General features: G+C 39.8%; 1 protein-coding gene across 2 annotated transcripts; it reads left to right on the top strand.

The window, feature by feature from the left end:
• The first annotated feature begins 7,389 nt into the window (after positions 1-7,389).
• Positions 7,390-12,316, top strand: LOC132631176 (probable inactive receptor kinase At5g58300). Of its 2 annotated transcripts, none has more exons than XM_060346775.1 (3): positions 7,390-8,124; positions 9,627-11,073; positions 11,521-12,316. In XM_060346775.1, exons 2-3 carry the CDS (start codon positions 9,732-9,734, stop codon positions 12,144-12,146), a joined length of 1,968 nt encoding a protein of 655 aa, XP_060202758.1. In that variant the 5' UTR covers positions 7,390-8,124; positions 9,627-9,731; the 3' UTR covers positions 12,147-12,316. The 2 variants fall into 2 exon arrangements, with proteins under 2 accessions (XP_060202758.1, XP_060202757.1); XM_060346774.1 differs by having other exon boundaries at positions 9,607-11,073.
• Positions 12,317-24,993: the final 12,677 nt, after the last annotated feature.

Raw genomic sequence — 24,993 nt, 5'->3', positions numbered from 1 at the left:
CATTTTGCACTCAGGTTTGAGAAATAAACTCTCGATTTTGATGCTTATTTGCGATTCAACCTCAGCTATTGAATCTAAGCAATTTCTCTGGTAATCGATGAACAATTTGACCTAATTGAACTCAATCAAAGTCTAATCTAGGAGCGATTGAGGCTCTGATATCATGATAACTCCATCAATGGAGGTTTAGATCAACATAATTGATGGATTGAAGAAGAAGAAGAAGAAGTAAATGAAGAAGAGAAGGGGAGAAGAGAGAAAGGGAGGAGAGACAGTTATAGAGAGAGAAATATTACATTGGTAAGAAAATGAATGGATTAGAATTATGTGAGTTAGTTACAATTCCACATGTGCTCATTTACATATATACACATACATACCCAACTTGGTGCCAACTCCACTAACTCTAAAATATCTAACTAACCACACTACTAGCTATACTAAATCAACTGTGGTAGCTTGTTAATTACATAGGTGGTCAACACTTATCAATAATATGATGAAACTGTCAAGGCCCAAGGGGTCTTCATTTTATGAGTAATCATGTTGATAATAAATTGAGAGTCAGATTCCACAATAACATTAGAGAGACCTCTACTAATACACAGAGTTAAACCACAAATAAGTAAGATTTTTGTTGTAGCCATGTTGTTACTTTACTAACCATAATACTCTAAGATAATACAACCAAGATAATCCCTGATAATACCCCCTCCTCCGGAACTGCTAGGGTTTTAATTGAATGAGTGTCGATCACAGTTATAATCACTATTCCTTTGTGATAATGAGTTGACGATTAGTTTAATTATTTTTTTCCAGTATATATATCCATTACAAACGAATTTAGAATTTGAAATTTATGAATTCTAAATTCTAGTGTTTTAAATTACTTATGGGTAATAAATTAAACATTTGTACATATTTAATGAAAATCTTAAGATAAATATACGATTTAAACTAAAACCACAGATTCGGCCGAATCAATAGCCATAACTGATTCTATAATGACAAGTAAGCTAAGGAAAGAAAGGAGTGAAGAACCCAAAAAACAAAAGAAAAATGTAGAAATAATAATGTGTGAACGGAAAATAGGGAAATAGGGAGGAAGGATAGGCATGTGGAAATTAGTAGTAAGCCATGTGAATGTGGATGTAGAGAAAAAGCAATTTTCAAATTCCCAATTAAACATGTCGGTTGAATCTTCCCTCCCTTATTAGTAGGTCCTTTGCCATCACAAGATTCACAATACACAAGATGATGGAGTCATAAGTAATATTAATTTATAAGATAACATGATCGATAAGCTGGCTTTTACTAAGGCCAACTCAGGTCAACCCACACTTAACCCATTATAAATATGTACTGCTCCAGCATTTTATCTTTTGCATTAGCAACTAACACTTTTATATAGCATGTGCACCCCAATATATAGCCTATCCCTTTCCTCTTTTTTTTTTTAAAAAAAAATTAAAAAGAAACAATAGAAATGGACGCACACCTGTTACCTAGGTCGACATCTATTGTCACAACTAGGGGTGTACAAAGGCAACCCACAAACCGCACCAAACCGATAATCCGAATCAAACTGAGAAAAAGTCCCGACTTGTGGTTTGGTTTGACTTGGTTTGGTTTTAAAAAGAAAAACTCGAACACTATTGGTTTGGTTTGATTTTAACTAAAAAAAATCAACCCGAATCAAACCAACCCAACATTACATTTATGAAATTTCAAACATTTTTATACACAAAAATATTTATTTATAATGTAATTTATAAATATTTCTTTAACTTTTTCATAGTTTGTGTCTTTTAACATATTATTCAAGCTTCGAATTAGAATTATGAATGGTCCAAAAAATTTTATAGCCCAATGATGTTAGTAACTCAAATAATACTCAACAAAAACAAAATCAATACTAATGCTAACTAAAGAAATTCATATCTAACGTTAGAATGACAATAATTTTGATATCTATTCTTTAGTATTAGAATGACAATAATTTTGATATCTATTCTTTAGTATTATATTACTATAAAAGTGAAAATACATAACTTAATTTTATTTTTTCTTTAATATCTAGTCATGTAATTAATACGTATTAGCCGTACTTATTTTAGCATGATTTAGTAATTTTAGAATATGATCATTTTCTACATGCCTTATAAATTAGCCGTATTTATTGTAACATGACTTAGTACTTTTAGATTATGATCATTTTATTTTATGCAATTTCATTAATTTTTTTCGTTGAATTTTAGTACAATGTCATCTCTCATCTCAGGTTTTGTGTTATTTTTTTAATAAATATCTTAATTAGATAATCGTATCTTACTAGGACTAAAGAAATATTTGAAGTATAAGTTATATGTTTTGTATGAAAACTTTATCAGAAAAAACCCGAAAAACCCGAGCAACCCGAAAAAATTGAGAAAATCCGAGGTTGAGAAACCCGACTTTTATTGGTTTGGTTTGGTTTATAGATTTAAAAACCCGATGCAATTAGTTTGGTTTGGTCTTTAAAAAACCCGAACCAACCCGGTCCATGTACACTGCCATAAATATAGTGATGTTACGAACGTGTTGAATTAAGATTTTGAATTCGAGTTTGAGAGTATTGTCTTTTCTCAACAATGCGTGTTCGTATTTGCACTAGATCTTATCACATCTATATTGAGGCCAATGAAGTTGAGATTCTAGTAGTGAAAAGTAGGTTACGTTTAGCTCATCAAGGGGCCTCAATTTGGACCAAAGCATTAAGCAAGAAAGTTTGGGTTGGTACTAAAATAACCATCTATATATGGTCTAATTTAAAGCCTCTCCAATAACAGTCCACAAAATGAGCTTGCAGTTTTACCAAATCCACGTACAAAGTATCTCAGACTTATGTATTAGTTATACGAGCATGCATATAAAGTTGGGGTGTATTAAAGATTAGTTTAGAAGAAGATTAATCTATTCCAGAATTGACTAACAACCAACTTTAATTATGAATTAAGAGAGGTCGGCATTATTATTCAAGGGCAATGTTCTTAAGAGTCAGGGCCGCGAGGCGAGACATAAACCCGGAAACACAAAGCATAAGTTCCATGGATCTAAGGGACATAAGTCTCATGTTCAATTTTATAATTTTATTACTAAGAAAATAAGAAAAAATAAAATTATCATTAAAATTTTACATATAAATCACCAATTATATATAAAAAAATAATTATAATTATTATTTGAGAAGGTAACAACACAAAAGGATAATAATTGAGATAATCTTTAAAATGAAATCATCAAGCACTTCATCATCGATCTCGATCCACATCTACTAGTCCTTCCCACCTTCAACTAATACTTGCATGGATTCTTGTTTATATATTTCAACAAAGGAGACGTGTAAAAAGTGTAAGAGCAATGACCAAAAATGGATAAAGTTGCCTCAGGAATCTCCATCCTATCAATTCCAAGAATAATCATCTAAAAAAAACTAATTATGACAGTGTTATTTTCTATGAAAATTGCTTTCTTTATTTATATTGAAGAACATTCACTACAACATGAAAACATGATAGCATAAAGTATATTTATCATTACACCAATAATAAAAAAACATGATCTATCACAAAAATACTTTTAAAACAACAAAAGTCAAATTTAATGCCCAAGGCTTTATGAAAATGCAAGGGGGAAGGGGGGGGGGGGGGGGGGGGGGGGGGGGGGTTACTTGTAATTTTTCGTTCAGTTAGTCGACTGCCTAGGATTAGTAGTTAACTATTTAACAAAATAAGTGTGCAGAAATTAAATTGCAGAAAGTAATTGACACCAAATATTTTATACTGGTTCGGACTCAATGTAAATTCTACTTCAGTCCCCTTGAGTTGCAAGGGTGTTCTCTGTAGCTCTTAAATGTAACTTTGGTCCAATGGTTGCTTTGAATGGAGCTGCTACATCTACACTCAAACACTCTTAATCTTTTGATACAATGCCTTACCAACTATGCCATATTTCTCCTTTCTTTTTGTTTACACTATAAATCACTCAGAAATACAATGCTTATGAAAAGTAAAACAGAAAACTTGAGAAGTTGAGACGAAGGTATATTGTTCTTCATCTAGATACGAGTCTTTAAATAGTAGTAGCTTGATGTGTTTGGCTCGAAGCAGAGATGGAAACCCAAGAGTATTGATCCTTGGAAAAAGGAATAATGAATCCTATTTTCCAAGAATAAGATTAGTGTCACGACCTAAACTGGAGGGTCATGACGGGCACCCGGACCTTACTTGTCGAGCACCACTAGACAACCTTTCATAACATAACCATAATAAAGGTGGACCATGAGGGTCATCATACGACAACCTGATTACTCATACGGGAAATAAACTCGAAGGGACAAGACCCAAAAGGACATATATACATAAACATGCTGAACATGATAGTACGAGCCCATAAGGCCACCACAGACATCTATACAACAAAATATGGGCCGAGAAGACCATACAATGTCTAACTGTGCCATGACTGTCTACAAGCCTCTACTGGAGTACATGACATAATAAGGTCAGGACAAGGCCCCCCCATACCCATATGTACAACAAAAATATCGTACCAAGACACGATAGCAACTCCGAGACAGGTGGAGTGCTCTAATATCAGCTGAAAAGGTAACCTACTGGTGCGGACCGTCACCCTGTCTACCTAAACCTGCGGGCATGAAACACAGCATCCCCCAGGAAAAAATGGCGTCAGTACGAACGAAATAATGAGTATGTAAGGCATGAAAGTAACATAAAGGAGACATAAAAGCAACATAGGATAAAAGGGTCTGAATTGCGTCTAAGGGCCAATGAGATGCATAGGTATTGTATATGTGCGTATATAACGCCTGTCCAAGCCTCTGTAGGCATTATCATCCTAGCCCACTGATCAGTAGTACGTATATAATGCCTGTTGTACATATATATATGCGTATATAATGCCATGGGACTCTGTGGGCAATCATCATCGTAATATCATATATATATAATGCATAAGTATGATAAGATACATTCTGAGTCTGTCGTAGTGACATAAGGTCGTTACACCTCCGATTAATGTTATGTGACTGACATCAGTACCATTACAAGACTCTATAGAACTCACAAATCATGAATGAACTCTATAGAAGCAATACTATGTGATCATGAAGCATCATGAAGACTTCTAGCTACTAAGAATCAAAACGTTATGGGGTAGTGTTACGTTTACGTTTCGTTTATATAGACCATGCCAAAATAAAGAAGGTTAGTCTTAACATACCTCAAGAGGTTAGTCTTAACATACCTCAAGTCGACAACATAATCCCACAACGAACCTGTCGAACTAGTACTCCAATCCTATAACAAAGAAAAGACATTTACAAACTAAGGTGGTACTAGTATATCACAAATATCAAACGATAATTAGATTCTTAATCATCACAACACATCCAACAAGCAAAAATCAACACAACAACCTCATATAATCCTCTTTGAAACTCATATCAACAATACTTAGAGATATACAATAAAATAGCCCGATATACGCTTAGTATACGACACATATACACCTCCTTCTTCCAAATACACCAAGTATAACAACCTCAACACAATCTCACCATCAACTACTATCAATACAACAAGAATTTAGCTCAAAAAGACATCAATAACATGGCTCAAAACATATTACAACTCAACATAAACTCAAGTTCATATTTGAACATTCCCTCCAACTTCTTTCCCTCCAAACCTAGTATAAACATCAAATGAACTCATAAACATGGAAATAAGATGAATTCTTACCCCAAGGACTCAAGAACATAGAAATTCCAAGATTACTTCACCTTGAAGTATCCTCCAAAGCTACTACAAGAAGGAGAAACAAGCTTCAACAACACTTCAGAAACTTTTGGCACTTGATTCACACTTTAATTGCTTAACTTCACTTGGGGGTTAATTACATATGTTGGAGAGGGTTTCTAGGAGTGTTAGAGGTCTGGGGAAATGAAGAAAATGAGATATAATGAGGAGAGTACGAATTATATACTAAAAAGGGGTTGCCACCGACTTCAATATACGGTTTATATATACCGACCATAAATAATATACGGTCTGTATAATTGGACTGTAAATTCCCAATAGTGGCTCATCCCCACTGTTATCAAAATACGGTAGGGGTCAAACCAAATACACGGTCCGTAAAATCCAACCGTAAATCCCAACTTTCATCGAAACGCATTCTTGTCGATTCGTTTAACCTCTAATCCTTCCAACACATACTAAGCACGAACTTAAACCCTCATATACTCAAGATGAACACGTCTAATATTATAAAACCTCAAAGATAATTCCGCTTTCCAAATCTATGACAACCAACTCACGAAGAAACTGAACGTACAAAAGTACGAGGCGTAACAGTTAGAGCTTTTAATGTGGTATATGTTCCTTCCTTGATTTCCACAGGGTCAATCTTCAACGACTTTGGAGCGTCTAAGCCTTGGTGCTTACTTTCGTTGTTTGGACAGATTTGATTGATCTTAAGCTTCTCTTGATTGATTACTGAGTTGTCACTTCCATCCTTGAATGATTTACTTTCCTTTGATAAAAGGAGAGATCTCTTACTGGTACTTGGCTTGATTTTGGCGCGGCTTCTTTAAATAAGCATTAGCTTATTTATCTTGTTATAAACCCTCCTTGGTGATAGCTGACTGGGCTTCACAACTTTGTGGACTCTTTATGGGCTATGCATATTCAGCAGGGCCCACTTTCGCCTTTGAATATTTTTGTTGCATATTAAACATGTCATCATTAAAATATTAACACTAACACTTTACACTTCTGCACCCGGAACTTACACCCCAAATTCTAGCACATATGGATCGACATCGTTCATATGCGCATCATATGTGCCCCGGAGCGTTTTTGGTATGCCCCGCCTCAAGAGTCGCCCCAAAAACGCCTTTGGAAACACTATTCATAGTGATGTAGTAGTTAGTACATTAATAGAGGTCAATTATAGAGTTCCAACATAATTTGAAACCTTGAGATTCTTTAGAAATTAACGTTAATTCATTTGTTCATTAAAGTTGGGTTTTGGTCTTTTTCTATCAAATATTATTGTTATTATCTGCCGGACCTGATTTGTCTGTTTCGGTTTTAGCTAAAGAATTTTGGGTGAGAAGGAGGACAAAAACAGACGACATTACTAACATTGTTGTTTTGTGGCAAAATCTTAACAACTCTTTGCATGGTCAACGGCTTAGGCTTTTGTCTTTGCTGTGCAGTGGGCCCCACCAAATTTCTGAAATCTGAAATAATGTTGTAAGTAAATGATTCAACTACCACAATAGCCATTGCCTTAAATTTGGCCTGCTTCGCTTGTAATCTGGTATTTAAATTTCTCCTAAAATAAACACTAAAAAAGTAATCTAAAGGACATTCCAATGAATGAAACTTTAGACCATGCTTAGCCACCCTCTCCATCTTAATTAGTGATGTGTTAAACTAATGGCCAAACTTTTTGGTGAGTGTAGTTGAGACCAAACATAAAATTAAGGTCAAAAAGAGCACTTCCTTTTTGTTTCTCTACATTAAACAATTAAATAGTGCACCAAACCAATTTCCAGGCTTGCCAATTGTCATATCAATCAGTGTAAATGAATAATCCTAACAATGGGAGAAGCTTCAGTGGTTGAAAATGATGTTATGTGAAGTGTAAAAATAAAGAAGAAAGTAGTTGGGAGAGCCCCTTGAAGAAAGCATTGAGATCTGTGCTATGATACCTGAGATTCCGTTTGCTTCACGAACAAGTTGAAAAAGAAAAGATTTTCCTTGCTACTGTCTTTTTTTTTCCCTACCAGTACCACCAACTGCTACAGAGGGGAAAAAAGAAAAAGGTGTTCCAAGAAACCAAGTTTGGCTCTTTCTTGCCTAAGAGAATAATCTTTTTACCTTTTTGTTTTGTTATCTTTCTTATTTTCCAAAGTAAAGAAAATGCCGTTGGAGTAGGAAGTTTAGAGGGGAATTGTAAGGCACAAGACTTCACTTTTCTCAATTCTCAACCGTTATTAAGCTCTCCCATTTTCTTCACTGCAGTTTCTCAGTCACCATTTTTCAAGATTTCAAGGTATACTCTTTCTTTGTCTTTTTCCTTTGGTGCATTAAGGCAATTTTGCATTTGAACTTTCTAATAGTGCTTAAACTTTTGTGAAAGCTTTACATTGGTGTCAATTATATTTGTTGACCCTTTTGGGTTCCAACTCTACTACCAGCATACCCCTTAGGCCATAGATTTTGGTTGAAAATTTTGGAATTATAACTGGAGATTATTTCAATCTCCAATCAAGTGTTTGCTCATCAAATTAGCTCATTTTTTCGACTTCAAACTTGAAATATAAAATTTGAAGTTTAAAACACAGTTTTTAGGTTTTAGGAGTATTTCAAGCTTTCACTCACATGACTTCAATTTTGTTTTCATGTCCTAACACAACTAAACTTTCAAATACCCTTTTTTTTTTTTTTTTTCAAATCTCAACGAACTCATGTCCAAACGCCTTAAGTTCATAGGTATAGATTTTGGATATGGCAACCAATTTTAGCTAGAATTTCTCAACATAAGATATTTAAACTATTCATGGACTAGTTTCTTTGTCTAATGGTAGGATGGATAGTTGAAATTAGGAACTAGAGGGTGGTAATACAGAAAGAAGAAATCTTTTCAAGTATCTGGAACATGTGTCATCTGCTCTTTCCAGGCAACTCGGTTTACTGCATTAGGGACGAGAGAGGTGTGATGCATCTAAGAAGTAGTTCATGGAGTCATTGACTTTCAGAATTTAAGATGTCTAAAGGAGGCATTAACTCTTATTATGTGTCCAAATAAATACTCGGCAACATCTTTTTGTGGGCACGTCTTATAGTCGTTCCTTCAACAGATAAGCTGGAAATTGCGGGCTCTGAATGCTGAGCTGTTTCCTTCAGCTCTTTCTTTCTTGATTGTTCTGTTTCCTTCAATTCTCATGCTTAGTTTACTATATATAGTCATTCTGCTCCGGCCTAGAAAGTGATAGGAGAATGACACAAAGTGTGAAAACCTGTCGAGCCAATCACATAACTCCTCAACTGGTATTGCCGCTGCACTTTTAGCAGTGTGGTTGATTACTTGATTCTCTCTGTTTCTTCATTTGACCTTTCCATCAGCTTTAAAAGACATGAAAAGAAAAGGCTAATTTTTCATTCTGTCTGTTGAGGGTGCTATTCTCTTAGACATGCTACTAGTTTGGTAGGGTAGACAGAAACAGAAAAGCAAGTGCACTAGACAGATTTTAGACTTAGAAGCTGGTAGAGGACTATGTAACAGTATGAACCTTAGTGATAAAACCTCTAACTAATGCAAAAGATATTTAAAATAAAAGGAGGCAGAAACTATTTTCTCTGCTGTGTGTCATGAAAAATCATTCAAATGCCAAAGGAAAGAAAATAATACATATAATAGATCCTTTTCTCTACTGCTATGGTATTGTGTGGGGGTATTTTGCATGTCTCTGAGTTTCTTTGCCAAGTAGTTGTGTATATCTTTTTTCATTGCTTTCTTCTAACTTTGTTTCAGGGTGATACCGTTGTTGCTAGGTGATGCAAATGGATGATACTCAACGTTGATCTCTTATGGCAGCTTGAGTTGACTTGGGAAGTCCAGGAGCAAATAGGAAATCATATTTATTCATAATTATTAAAATGATTAAGCTACACTCAACAGTAGCTCTGCTTGCTCTTTCTTTGTTTCCGATTTTGCTCCTCTTCCCAAAAGTTATTGCTGATCTAAGCTCAGATAGACAAGCGCTACTTGACTTTGCTTCTGCAGTACCTCATCTTCGAAATTTCAAGTGGAACACTAACTCTTCCATTTGCACATGGCATGGCGTCGGTTGCAACTCAGATGGCAGTCGTGTAGTTGCACTTCGGCTTCCTGGTATTGGACTCTATGGTCCTATTCCAGATAATACAATAGGAAGACTGGATGCACTAACAACTCTCAGCCTTCATTTCAATGGGCTGAGTGGCAATATTCCTTCTGACATCACCTCTCTTCCTTCCCTCCGTTTCATATTTCTCCAACGAAACCAATTTTCTGGTGAAATCCCTTCCGCTCTATCTCCACAGCTCAACTTTATAGATCTCTCGTTCAACTCGTTCTCTGGAAAAATTCCAACAGCAATTCAAAATCTGACCCGCCTTACTAGTTTGAACCTACAAAACAACTCGCTGACTGGATCCATTCCTAATTTGAACCTTCCTAGGCTTACGCAATTGAATATGAGCAATAACCAACTCAATGGTTCAATTCCACCATCCCTTGCAAAGTTTCCTGCTTCTTCATTTCAAGGAAATTCTCTATTATGCGGACAACCCTTGACTCAATGCTCTTCGTTTGCACCTTCACCTTCTCCATTCCCTTCAATTTCACCTTCTCCTTCTTCTTTGAGTCTAACACCACCATCTCATTCTCCAAGTGTCCTGCCATCCTCACCAGCAATTCCTGAAAAGCAGAAAGGCAAGAAAAGCTTAAGTACAGGGGTTGTCATTGGCATTGTTGCGGGGGGTGTTGCAGGGATCCTCAGTCTAGTTGTGTTGATTTTCTTGTGTTTTATGAGGCGATATTATAGTAAGAGAGGTGTTCAGGAAAGAAAAGACTTTAATGGAGGAGGAAGTCCGAAGCCAACAGAGGACTTCAGTAGTGGAGTACAAGCAGCTGAAAAGAACAAATTGGTCTTCTTTGAGGGTTGTTCTTTCAATTTTGACCTCGAAGATCTGTTGAGAGCCTCAGCTGAGGTTTTGGGTAAAGGGAGCTATGGAACAACCTACAAGGCCATCTTGGAGGAGGGAACAACTGTTGTTGTGAAACGGCTCAAGGAAGTTGTTGTTGGGAAACGAGAGTTTGACCAACAGATGCAGATAATTGGCACTGTGGCTCAGCATCGAAATGTTGTTGCTCTTCGTGCTTATTACTTTTCCAAGGATGAAAAACTTCTTATCTATGATCATGTACAGGCAGGCAGTTTATCCACTCGAATGCATGGTAATATTTCTTCCTTCTTTTTGTCCTCCCATTATTTAAGCTGCCATACCCTTTCAGGTACATGGGAATATCCTTAGTTTCTAATACCGGACCAGAAAATCAACTGTAAATTGCACGGGATCATATATTCTAAGTGTAAAATGAAGTACCTATATTCTTCAGCAAAGCCCCTAGACTGAATTTCTTTGAAAAGCATGGAGAAAATTGTTATAAATAAACTCTCCTGAAAGGGGCACACAAGTTTGTCATGAAGAGTTTATAACTACAAAGATTTAGGACATGTGATATTGTTTTCACGCAGTCACAGCTCTCCATAATTTTTGAAGCAAGATGCAACTTGCAAGTTGTTGAACATAGATTAATTGTTCGGTGCTATTCTTAATTTTCAATCTAACTGTTTATACAAGAAAGTTTTTTTCTCTCATTGCTCCTTGTTTATGATTATAGGCAATAGGGACTTGGGAAGAACACTGGATTGGGAATCTAGATTGAGGATTGCCCATGGAGCTGCAAGTGGTATTGCCCATATCCATTCTGTTGCTGGTGGAAAATTAATTCATGGCAATATCAAGTCATCCAATGTGCTTCTCACAGACGATAATAGTGGATGCATCTCAGATGTTGGTCTTACTCCGCTAATGGGCTCTCCTACTATCCCATCTAGGAGTGCAGGATATAGAGCACCCGAGGTTATCGAGACCAAGAAATGTACTCAGAAATCCGACGTTTACAGCTTTGGTGTTCTACTTCTTGAACTCCTTACTGGCAAAGCACCAGTGCAGCCGCCTGGCCATGATGAGGTGGTAGATTTACCCAAATGGGTGCAGTCTGTTGTCAGGGAGGAATGGACTGCTGAGGTGTTTGATACCGAGCTCATCAAGTTTCAAAATATCGAAGACGAGATGGTGCAGATGCTGCAGATTGCAATGGCCTGTGTGGCAAATATGCCAGAAACAAGGCCTGATATGAACCAAGTTGTCCAGATGATTGAGGATATCCAGCAATCAGATTCTGGAAACAGGCCATCATCTGAAGATAACAAGTCTAGGAGCCCAACTAGTCCAACACCATGATTATTCATGCATTTCTCGTACTCCATTCTATTACCAAATGTGCATTTGAACTTTTTCTTTTCAAGTATAATTCAGACCTTTTAGATATCATTCTCCATGACTGCCTCTATCTGACTGATTCTGTAAAATCAATTATTAATTCAATCCTATTGGATTTAGCTTTATGTCTACGTCCAGTTTTCTTTTCAACTCTGAAAGGCACAAATCCCTTGGTATTTTTACCCACCCAAACTTATTTTACCTTATTAATTGTTGATTTGTTCCCCATCTTGATCTAAGGAGACAATGGGTCATTAAGGCACTCTTGAAAGAACAATATCTATATTCCCTATGTTCTCTATCTTTTGGGAGAAAACGACAACAATGTACAGTTTCTTACACCCAATTGCACCAATTGGCCAAGAAATTCATTTTGTCACTATAGCCCCCAAAACATATCAATCAGTAGCAAAAAACCTGTTATGGTTTAAACTTTCAGCCTTGTGGGTTTGAAGTTCACTTTTTGGAGAAGAGAAGTTTTTATTTTATTTTTATTTTATTTTTTTTAACCCCTCCCCCTTAGCTTCTTTGGTGACTCGAACTCGCAACTTTCGGGTTAAAAGTGAAGGACGCTTACCATCTGAGCAACCCCCACTTGTTTACCCCTAAATTGGTGATCTACAATAACAATTGAATTTGTATTCGAAATTCAAGGACACGCAGATTCTAGTGATCAAATTATACATTCTCAATGCCAAATGACTTGGTGATGAGTATAATCAAAATAATAAACATTAATATCACATTATGAGTAATAAATGAAAGAAAGTAAGAGAATCTTATTAGATTGTCCCCGGCGTAATTGACTGGCAACGTCGCCGCTAAAGCTACAACTGAGAGGATATGATAATTATTGTGATGAAAATAAGATGGGATACAAGTGAGGGGAAGGGATACTTTTGTAGCCTAATCCGAAGTAACGTATTCCTTATTATGCGCCCCCTATAATGACTTTTATATGCATGTTTGAGCCGTTATGTACTCGGTTGAGAAACTGTTGAAGAGAATCTCGAATTTTCTGGTTACGGTTGCTGATGAAGCTTATCTCGATCGGATGCTGTCGTGATTTTAGTCTTGCTGTTCCAGAGCTAGACAGGCGTGCAATGTGGTCCCAGAGTCTCGATGGATAGGAACAATCTTATCAGACAAGACTTAGTTCTACGCCCGGTATTGCTCCTGCTGAGCCAATTCTGACTAGACCTTGACTGCCATGTGTCATCTCCGGATTAGTCCAGTTGTCGTACCCGTATTTTTTGTCACGACCCAACCCCGTGGGCCGCGACTGGTACCCTAGCTGGGTACCCGTACATACCTATCTGACCGAATTTCGTATCGTACAATTTTTTTTTTTTTTCAAACGGATATTACAGAAGTAGGCCGATACAGATACGGCACGCGCGCAAACATATATATATACCTGAACATGCAGACATTTACAGATAAGCCGATAAGGCTAACATACAGACGAAACCCGTAACCCACACATCTATCTACAGGCCTCTACAGACATACAGAATCATATGACGGGACAGGGCCCCGCCGTACCCAGAATTTCCATACATACAGAACATACGGAAAACAGAAGATATATACCAAAAGTGTATGCTCCGGATCAAAGGAGCTCTTCAAAACAGCTGAATAAGAACCCTACGCTGGCGGCGTATCACCTGGTGCGTCTGTACCTGCGGGCATGTAGCGCAGCCCCCGAAGAACCGGGGGTCAGTACAAAAATGTACCGAGTATGTAAATCAGAAATATATCAAACATAATCATGATCTGGACCGGAAGCGCAGAAATATAATAAACAGACTCATAAGCCGGACAGACAGAGTCATAGTCCCGCCAGACGGACAGAATCATGGTCCAGACAGACAAAATCAGAATCCCTACGGACATACAGAATCGGAATCCATACGGACATACAGAATCATAACCAGTCGGACAGATAATCCGGACGGACAGACAGAATCATAACCAGTCGGACAGATAATCCGGACGGACAGACAGAATCATAACCAGTCGGACAGATAATCCGGACGGACAGACAGAATCATAACCAGTCGGACAGATAATCCGGACGGACAGACAGAATCATAACCAGTCGGACAGATAATCCGGACGGACAGACAGAATCATAACCAGTCGGACAGATAATCCGGACGGACAGACAGAATCGTATATAGGGTACAGGAACGTGGTCGCCACTCCTGCCATTGGCACCACAACACAACATATATCAGAAATTCTTCTCCGATCTTCGTCATACATCATAACATAACCACGGTACCCGGGGGCGGACAGATAACACAGCACCCCGAGCCCGGACACATCATACTTCATAATATATCCTCGGTAACCGGGGACGGACATATACCACAGTACCCCGGAACCGGACACATCATACTTCGAATTTCACATATGGGGCTCGGCGGCCCATCCGCACGATATACATACCGGCCCGGGATCCGGTGAAAGGAATCATAGCACATGCACGAACTGATTAATGAAAAACCACATACGTACAGATCGTCGTACAGATTCAACGGAACAGAAATAGGCCAACTGGCAGATCGATTCAAAGTATTCAGATAGTTTTCAAACTACGCGCCTACACGTCACTTGGGGAGGTACGACAGATCATAACCCGAACTAGATTTTCAGATATCAGAACCATATTGTGAGATTTATATAAAAACAGTCATATTATGTTCAAAATGATAGTTCAGATGTTGCCTGTGAAAAACGGACGGAAATGAGGCAATTTAGATCATTCACGGGGTATCGGGGCTCCGTGGGCCCACCTTGGACCAACTTGAGGCAAGATACATAAATTACTGATAAAAGACCTTATGAGGCCATCCATAATCATTCGGAAGTATTCCGACTCCGTTTAGGAAGGTTTCGTACAAAAGCACCCTTTAAAGATATTTTATAAGGACATGGTTCCAATCTTACTGAAGGAATTGGAGCAGATTTCCATATCGAATTCCGAGGAACGGAGTCGTATTTAAGGCTCGCGGCCGAGCCTATTATGTTCAGAACATGCCTAAGAATGAAGGGAAAGACTTTACATACCTTAGCTGCGTCTTACGCTTGTCCAAATTCAATTCCCGTTTCGCTCAAAATCTACAAATGGTCACATTTACCAATTGTCAATAGTAAGACTTTTAGCATTCTTTAATTCACTATTTGTCTACAGAAATTTGGGCAGCATCTCCCCTGCTTATATGCCTAGCCCGAATTTTTAATTCAGCAGTCAACAACACAACAACAATACCAACATCAATAATATCCTTTTTTCATATCAACATATTCCATAAAACAGCCCACACGCTGTTTTCCAACTTTCCTAACTAATTAACTCAGTATACAATTATTTAATCGCGTCTTCTTCGTAAATAAACTAGTATTAACACAAATAGGAAGAGATTCATACCTTTCTCCTTTTAATATTGTTGTATCTTCCCTTTTTCACCTTATTTTTATGCCACAACACACCGCCATACGATTCTGCAGTGAAAATTATACGCTATCCGGACTGAAATTGGGAAATTATACCTGGTTTGGGCTAAAATTTGGTGGTGGAAAGTTGGAGAGTTTTCTGGGATTTTTGGGGTGGTGTTCGTGGTTTTAGACTGAAAATGAGGGGGTCTCCCCCTCTTTATAATTGTTTTGGAAGCTGCCAGAAGCAGCTGGAAAAGCGTTCATCGCGATCGCGCTGCCTTCTGGCGCGATCGCGTTGAGTAAATGATTTCCTTCTGCGCGTTCGCGCCCCCTCTGGGCGCGTTCGCGCAGGGTTAAAATTTCTGACTGGATGTTCGTTCAGTAAAACGGTCATAACCTTTGATCCCGATATCGTATGAGGGCCCACGACCTATGGATGGAAAGATAATTCAATTATCTACAACTTTTATTTCTGGGCGTTTTCCCAAATTCCAAACCTATAATACCGTTTTTGCCCCTAGACGTCAGATCATCCGAAAATGCTTCCTTAAATTGTCCTTTTGGAGGGCTTCCACTTTGATTTGGCCCAAGGGTCCTTCTTGAGTTGTGTTTAACTTCACATATGTGAGTCATATAATTTGTCACATGTCCCAAAAAAAAATCTTGACGTGTGGGCCCCACCTCAGCTTACAAATAATTCGACGTTCGAAAATGCAGGATATAACATTCTCCCCCCCTTTTGAACATTCGTCCTCGAATGTTCGATTGACCTTAGGGGGTCTCGTGACACTTCAGGGAGGTTCCTTTCTTTCCTTCAAAATTCCTTTCAACGTTACGATTGCCATCAACATCCTTCACCTCTTGTCACACTTCTCGGTTCCTTACAACGTTATCATAATTTCACGTTACATCAAACAGGTTCATAACTAGAGGCAGACGCACAAAAGCATATCGGACAGATCCATAATCAGAGACAGATGTACTGCACTATGTCGGACAGATTCGTAGTCGGAGTCAGACGTATAGAATTATATCAGACAGATCCACGATCAGAGTTAGACGTATAGAGATGTACCAGACAGATTCGTATCTAGAATCAGACATACAGAGGCGTGTTAGACAGATTCGTAATCAGAGTCAATCGTACAGAGTTATGTCAAACAGAAACGTGTTCAGAATCAGAAGTGCAGAAGTATAGCAAACAGATTTTTGATCAGAACCGGACCACTCTTATTAAGGCTCCAGTGGTTTATGAAAATTTCGCTTATCGATATTTCATTATTAATCCCGACAATAATACCACAGGGTTTTTTTTTTTTTTGTTTCCTTCCCAGGGGGGTCACCCATCCCAGAATTACTCTAGCCTTAGCACGCTTAACCTCGAAATTTTCATGCATTTTGATGCGTTACAGCTAGTATAATTTCGTCGACCGCCCCGCACGACCTTTGTCACGTAATTTAGGGCAAATCGGGATCTTGGTACATTTTCGGAAAATTCTCGTAGTGGGTCCCACCCCGGGCTAAACCGTACAGTTATCATTTCGCCATTTCGAATCCTCGGTGTCTATCGAGTTAGACATTACCTTACCCTTACTAGTACCCGGAAGAAGGAAATCACATGACGTAACAAAATACAGACTTGTTCATACTCATATCTCTCAAAAGAGATCAGTAGCATACCTGGGTGTGCACTGGAAGACTCTCCTGGGTCCTGCCGGCCGATCAAAGCAAATACGCGGTTCGAAGGACCGCTATAACCCGAAGCTGCACCGCGACCTCTGCCACGACTCGCTGGTGCTGGTGCTGGTGCTGGTGCTGGTACTCCTCGCCCCGTGGGGCGTATGGCTGCCGAAGGGGAAGATAAGCCAGCAACTGACCCGGTAAGCTGGGTTGAACCACCTGGACCACCCCTATATGGACACTCTCTCATCGTATGGCCTTGTTGGCCACAAGAATAGCAGGCACCAGTGTCACGATAACACTCGCCGGGGTGGCGCCTCCTGCAATGAGGACATCGAGGTATGGATGGCCCCATCTGACTGAAACTCCCATCTACCCGCGAACTCGAAGCCATGGAGTTCTGTCCCGAAAACTGTGGGGGCGTACTGTATGCTGGCTGGGACAGATACCTGCTACCCTGCCACTGAGAAAACTCACCCGGGAATCCCCCTGAATATCCGGCCGATCTGGCTTTCTTAGGCCGGCCCCTATCGGGACCCCTATCAGGCCGACGCTCCCTACGCCGGTCCTCCATGCCTTGGGCATATGCCTGTACCCGGGCAACATGCATTCCTGGCTGGGAAGCCATCGCCAGGCAACCATCAATCAAATAGGGGTCTAGCCCCATCACATACCGGTGCACCCTGTCGGCCATCTCTGCTACTATAGCGGGTGCATACCTAGCCAATGAGTCGAACTCCAGGCTATACTCTCGAACACTCCTACCGTTCTGTTTCAGATGCAAGAATCGATAAACCCTGGCTCTCCGAAGCTCTGGAGGTAGAAAATGCTCAAGGAAGGCCTTAGTAAACTCGGCCCATACTACTGGGGGAGCTCCGTCGTCCCTGGAGAGCTGCCAAGACTCATACCAGTTCGCCGATACCTCGTATAACCGATACGAAGCCAACTCAACGGACTCCGTCGGCGAAGCCTTAATCAACCGTATCGTGCTCTCCATCTTTCTAATAAACTCCTGGGGGTCCTCCTCAGGTTTTGTCCTGGAGAATTCTGGAGGATTACATGTCAAGAACTCACGAGCCCTGGAGCTTTCATATCTGTCCGCACGACCACCCCCAAATCCATGTCTACGAACCTGCTCTGCCATCAGCGTGGTCAACAACTGGACCGCATCTCGCATAGCCCTTCCCTCCGCCCCTGCCTGTGGAGCTGGAGGCTCGGGTACTGGAACCTCGGGAACTCGCGGTGGAGCCGTCTCCTGATCAGCAGCTTCTGCTGCTACGATATCCTCCGGCAAGGGGGGTGTAACAGATCCAGATGATGGGGGCACATCCTTAAGTGCAGGCTGCACACTGGCCCTGATAACTCTCTGGGCCCGGCTGGTCTCCCCTGCCTCAACCCCCGCCTTGCCCTTCTGGGCAGCTGTTGCCTTCTTCGGAGGCATCGCTGAAAACATAACAGATCGTTAGGAGAGGATCATCCTAATCAAATAGCTTTATCGCACGATCTAAGAATCCAAAGAAGGGTAACATCCTAGATGCCCTGTAGCTTCCTGTTTATAGATGTGGTGCACAACACATCGATAAACAAGACTCTACTAGACACGGCCTGTAGACATTCCGAGGACTAACTGCTCTGATACCACTTCTGTCACGACCCAACCCCGTGGGCCGCGACTGGTACCCTAGCTGGGTACCCGTACATACCTATCTGACCGAATTTCATATCGTACAGATTTTTTTTTTTTTCAAACGGATATTACAGAAGTAGGCCGATACAGATACGGCACGCGCGCAAACATATATATATACCTGAACATGCAGACATTTACAGATAAGCCGATAAGGCTAACATACAGACGAAACCCGTAACCCACACATCTATCTACAGGCCTCTACAGACATACAGAATCATATGACGGGACAGGGCCCCGCCGTACCCAGAATTTCCATACATACAGAACATACGGAAAACAGAAGATATATACCAAAAGTGTATGCTCCGGATCAAAGGAGCTCTTCAAAACAGCTGAATAAGAACCCTACGCTGGCGGCGTATCACCTGGTGCGTCTGTACCTGCGGGCATGTAGCGCAGCCCCCGAAGAACCGGGGGTCAGTACAAAAATGTACCGAGTATGTAAAGCAGAAATATATCAAACATAATCATGATCTGGACCGGAAGCGCATAAATATAATAAACAGGCTCATAAGCCGGACAGACAGAGTCATAGTCCCGCCAGACGGACAGAATCATGGTCCAGACAGACAAAATCAGAATCCCTACGGACATACAAAATCGGAATCCATACGGACATACAGAATCATAACCAGTCGGACAGATAATCCGGACGGACAGACAGAATCATAACCAGTCGGACAGATAATCCGGACGGACAGACAGAATCATAACCAGTCGGACAGATAATCTAGACGGACAGACAGAATCATAACCAGTCGGACAGATAATCCGGACGGACAGACAGAATCATAACCAGTCGGACAGATAATCCGGACGGACAGACAGAATCATAACCAGTCGGACAGATAATCCGGACGGACAGACAGAATCATAACCAGTCGGACAGATAATCCGGACGGACAGACAGAATCATAACCAGTCGGACAGATAATCCGGACGGACAGACAGAATCATAACCAGTCGGACAGATAATCCGGACGGACAGACAGAATCATAACCAGTCGGACAGATAATCCGGACGGACAGACAGAATCGTATATAGGGTACAGGAACGTGGTCGCCACTCCTGCCATTGGCACCACAACACAACATATATCAGAAATTCTTCTCCGATCTTCGTCATACATCATAACATAACCACGGTACCCGGGGGCGGACAGATAACACAGCACCCCGAGCCCGGACACATCATACTTCATAATATATCCTCGGTAACCGGGGACGGACATATACCACAGTACCCCGGAACCGGACACATCATACTTCGAATTTCACATATGGGGCTCGGCGGCCCATCCGCACGATATACATACCGGCCCGGGATCCGGTGAAAGGAATCATAGCACATGCACGAACTGATTAATGAAAAACCACATACGTACAGATCGTCGTACAGATTCAACGGAACAGAAATAGGCCAACTGGCAGATCGATTCAAAGTATTCAGATAGTTTTCAAACTACGCGCCTACACGTCACTTGGGGAGGTACGACAGATCATAACCCGAACTAGATTTTCAGATATCAGAACCATATTGTGAGATTTATATAAAAACAGTCATATTATGTTCAAAATGATAGTTCAGATGTTGCCTGTGAAAAACGGACGGAAATGAGGCAATTTAGATCATTCACGGGGTATCGGGGCTCCGTGGGCCCACCTTGGACCAACTTGAGGCAAGATACATAAATTACTGATAAAAGACCTTATGAGGCCATCCATAATCATTCGGAAGTATTCCGACTCCGTTTAGGAAGGTTTCGTACAAAAGCACCCTTTAAAGATATTTTATAAGGACATGGTTCCAATCTTACTGAAGGAATTGGAGCAGATTTCCATATCGAATTCCGAGGAACGGAGTCGTATTTAAGGCTCGCGGCCGAGCCTATTATGTTCAGAACATGCCTAAGAATGAAGGGAAAGACTTTACATACCTTAACTGCGTCTTACGCTTGTCCAAATTCAATTCCCGTTTCGCTCAAAATCTACAAATGGTCACATTTACCAATTGTCAATAGTAAGACTTTTAGCATTCTTTAATTCACTATTTGTCTACAGAAATTTGGGCAGCATCTCCCCTGCTTATATGCCTAGCCCGAATTTTTAATTCAGCAGTCAACAACACAACAACAATACCAACATCAATAATATCCTTTTTTCATATCAACATATTCCATAAAACAGCCCACACGCTGTTTTCCAACTTTCCTAACTAATTAACTCAGTATACAATTATTTAATCGCGTCTTCTTCGTAAATAAACTAGTATTAACACAAATAGGAAGAGATTCATACCTTTCTCCTTTTAATATTGTTGTATCTTCCCTTTTTCACCTTATTTTTATGCCACAACACACCGCCATACGATTCTGCAGTGAAAATTATACGCTATCCGGACTGAAATTGGGAAATTATACCTGGTTTGGGCTAAAATTTGGTGGTGGAAAGTTGGAGAGTTTTCTGGGATTTTTGGGGTGGTGTTCGTGGTTTTAGACTGAAAATGAGGGGGTCTCCCCCTCTTTATAATTGTTTTGGAAGCTGCCAGAAGCAGCTGGAAAAGCGTTCATCGCTATCGCGCTGCCTTCTGGCGCGATCACGTAGAGTAAATGATTTCCTTCTGCGCGTTCGCGCCCCCTCTGGGCGCGTTCGCGCAGGGTTAAAATTTCTGACTGGATGTTCGTTCAGTAAAACGGTCATAACCTTTGATCCCGATATCGTATGAGGGCCCACGACCTATGGATGGAAAGATAATTCAATTATCTACAACTGTTATTGCTGGGCGTTTTCCCAAATTCCAAACCTATAATACCGTTTTTGCCCCTAGAAGTCAGATCATCCGAAAATGCTTCCTTAAATTGTCCTTTTGGAGGGCTTCCACTTTGATTTGGCCCAAGGGTCCTTCTTGAGTTGTGTTTAACTTCACATATGTGAGTCATATAATTTGTCACATGTCCCAAAAAAAAATCTTGACGTGTGGGCCCCAGCTCAGCTTACAAATAATTCGACGTTCGAAAATGCAGGATATAACATTTTTCCCCACACATATAGTTCCCCCCACTTTCCAAGCATTCACTGAATTATGCCTGAGAAGTGTAAGTCTTCCGTTTTGGCGGGGAAGGTTGTGAAAAGACCACTGTCATAAATAAAGTGATATGTGCCCACTAGTATTAAATGCTTTGGACATGTGTCAGCCTTGGATTGGAGCAATCCTATTGCTGGTTATGAGGTAATGATGGGTTTTTGCTTTTCTAAAACCCTTACCCCTCTTCTTTCCCCTTTTTTCACTTTGCATTTCAAAAGTTTTCTTGTTTCTTCTCTGCCATTCTCGGCAACTCTTTCTTCTTGCCTGAGTTCATCGGAATTCATCTTCCACCATCTCGCTTGTTATTTTCACCATGTATCCACTCAGCTTTGCATTTTTATTCAAGCCTAAATCATGTCTGCTAATCCTGCTCCTTCTTTAGAGGATTTATCCACCAATCAAGTTGGTTCTGAGGAGCCATTACTTCTTTCGACGGCTGTCGCCGCTGTCAAAGAGGCTTTTTGTTGATGAAGCACCCTCTTTGAAGAGAAAAAGGACAAAACAAAAGTGAGCCAAGTGAGCTCACTGCCATTGCAATAGTACCCCGAAAATGGGTTTTTGACAATGATTGCTAACCTCGGACTCAAGCTGAAAATCAAGTCGGTGATAGTGGCAAAATAGGTGGTGATTATTAGTTCATGATCCAACACAGTTATTTAACGGGTGTAAGAGAGGACTGCAAATAGGACATAAGTAATCGGGTTGCTCACTCCGAGGATAATGAGTGAAGCTCCAGTGAAAGGATAAGTTGCTCTTTCGTTTATACTTGTTACACCTCGGAAATTTTTCGTTAACGTACAGTGAGTAAACTAACGAAGGGCACGACGTATACAATGTTTCGATAAGTAAGAAATAAAAATTGATGGTTCTAAATGAGATTTCAAAGACATGGGAGGTAGGAGACAAAAGTTGTTAAGGAAAACAAGGTACATGTTGTGTGTCGATTTACGAGTATCGAATTAATGATAGCTTAATGATGTTTTATAGAAAAGTTATAATGTCCTTAGATGGTTAACGAGGTGTGAAACAAGTATCAAGAAGGTTCCATAAGGATTTGAGACCAAACGAAGTGACGAGAACAAAATCGGAGAAAAGGTAGATTATACGACCGATTATATGGTCCGCAGAATCGTCACAGTGAAGGTCCCTCACTGATGGGATTATACGGTCACTTATACAGACCGTATAAAATTATACGGACTGTATAATGTGTCGTATAATGGTCACAGAATGAGTTGTTGATGGAGTGATTTCACGGTCACTTATACGGACCGTATAATGTGCCGTATAATTGACACAGAAAGGCATAGTTGCTGAAGCGATTTTACGGTCACTTATACGGACCGTATAAGTTTATACGGACCGTATAAGTGTCCGTATAATGACGTCGGGACAGGTTTTTAATTTATAAAAGAATATCCCAAGTTCATTTAACTCATTTAATTTTCTCTCTCCACGACTCAAGAGCTCTCTAGAACTTTCCAAACTCCTCATATATAAGAATCCAAGTGAAATCAATGATCAACTTCATCAAATTAAGAGAAACAAGTGCAAGAAACTCACTAGGGTTCATCTAAGGCAAGAAATTTCATGGGAAGTGGAACTAGGGTTTTGCTCAAGTGAAGTATTTCCACTTAAAGTTCATTCCCACACTATCTAAGGTAAGTTTTATGGTATTTCTATGTTATTTAAGGTAAAGCTGAAACACTTGGATTGTAGAAGGAGATAGAAAATAGGTCATGAATGTGGGAATAGTGCCATTTTTTAGTAGTAGTTTGGGGTGAATCACAAATACTAATATGTTGTGAGTGTAATTACGTTATGAATGATGTTAAGAGCATGATAGAAACATTAGATGAGAACGAATGTAAAGTTGTATTGTGATCATGATTATGGAGGACCTTGAGGGGAAATACTGGGGATTGGATAATGATGAATTTGACAAGAGTTATTGATGATGATATTAAGAATGTTATTATTGATGTTTTGGAGTTGATATATGATATGGAGAAAGTAGTAGAAACAAAGGAGATGCTGCTCAAATTTCTCTAGCTTAGTTCAAACGCGCTTATGTTATCGATTATATAATATGAGTATGAACTTTCTTGAAGGTAGAAACGCGAGCAACGAAGAAGAACGATCAAACGATAGAATAGCTAAACGAAAGAGGTATGTAAGGATAATCCTTTCCTTCTAAGGCATGAATCTTCATAATTTTCCACAATCTTCCTAAATAACGAAAATTATGAGTCCATGACTATAAAAAGCCACCTACGCACATGATAAAGAAAGGAGATACGATACGAGCATGATAATGATGATGATGATGAATATGAGTATGAAGAATCCTAGAGTAATATAAGATGTCCATGAAGCTAATGATCCTAAGTATAGTTTTATTGATAATTTTCCTTGTGTACACTCACCTTAAAATGCTAGTCCCTCCAAGGTGAGATATGACGATTATGATCACTCTATAACGTAGTTGGGGGTTCACTACCTTATGGCATCTCGACATAGCCATGGTTACCTCCAAGTTCTAATGTAGGATTAATGATGAATGTATGATGATGTTAAGTTATGATAAGATTATGATATGCCTATGAGATGTGTAATAATGATGAGTTTATGATTGACTATATGACGATACGATTCCACCGTGTCTAGTTGGCCGGGCATGTCACCGCGAAGGCGGGCTGCATGTGATTCCACCGTGCCTAAATGGCCGGGCATGTAACTACTAAGGCGGGCTGCTATGTTTACACCGAGCCTAGAGAGCCGGGCATGATCACCACTAGTGGGCGGCATATGATGGTTACCCAGACGCGGGTTAACGATGATGATTTATATGATACGATGATGTATACGCTATGATGATACATGTACTATGATTATATATATGATAT

The sequence above is a fragment of the Lycium barbarum genome, chromosome 3, assembly GCF_019175385.1.
Source record: "Lycium barbarum isolate Lr01 chromosome 3, ASM1917538v2, whole genome shotgun sequence".
Taxonomy (NCBI): Eukaryota; Viridiplantae; Streptophyta; class Magnoliopsida; order Solanales; family Solanaceae; genus Lycium; species Lycium barbarum.
This window is presented reverse-complemented; position numbering and strand designations above follow the sequence as displayed.

Excerpts from the sequence above, each read along its gene's own strand:
- LOC132631176 (XM_060346775.1), top strand. The coding sequence starts at position 9,732 with ATGATTAAGCTACACTCAACAGTAGCTCTGCTTGCTCTTTCTTTGTTT. Across the intron at positions 11,074-11,520 it reads TTTATCCACTCGAATGCATG|GCAATAGGGACTTGGGAAGA; the intron begins GTAATATTTCTT and ends TTATGATTATAG.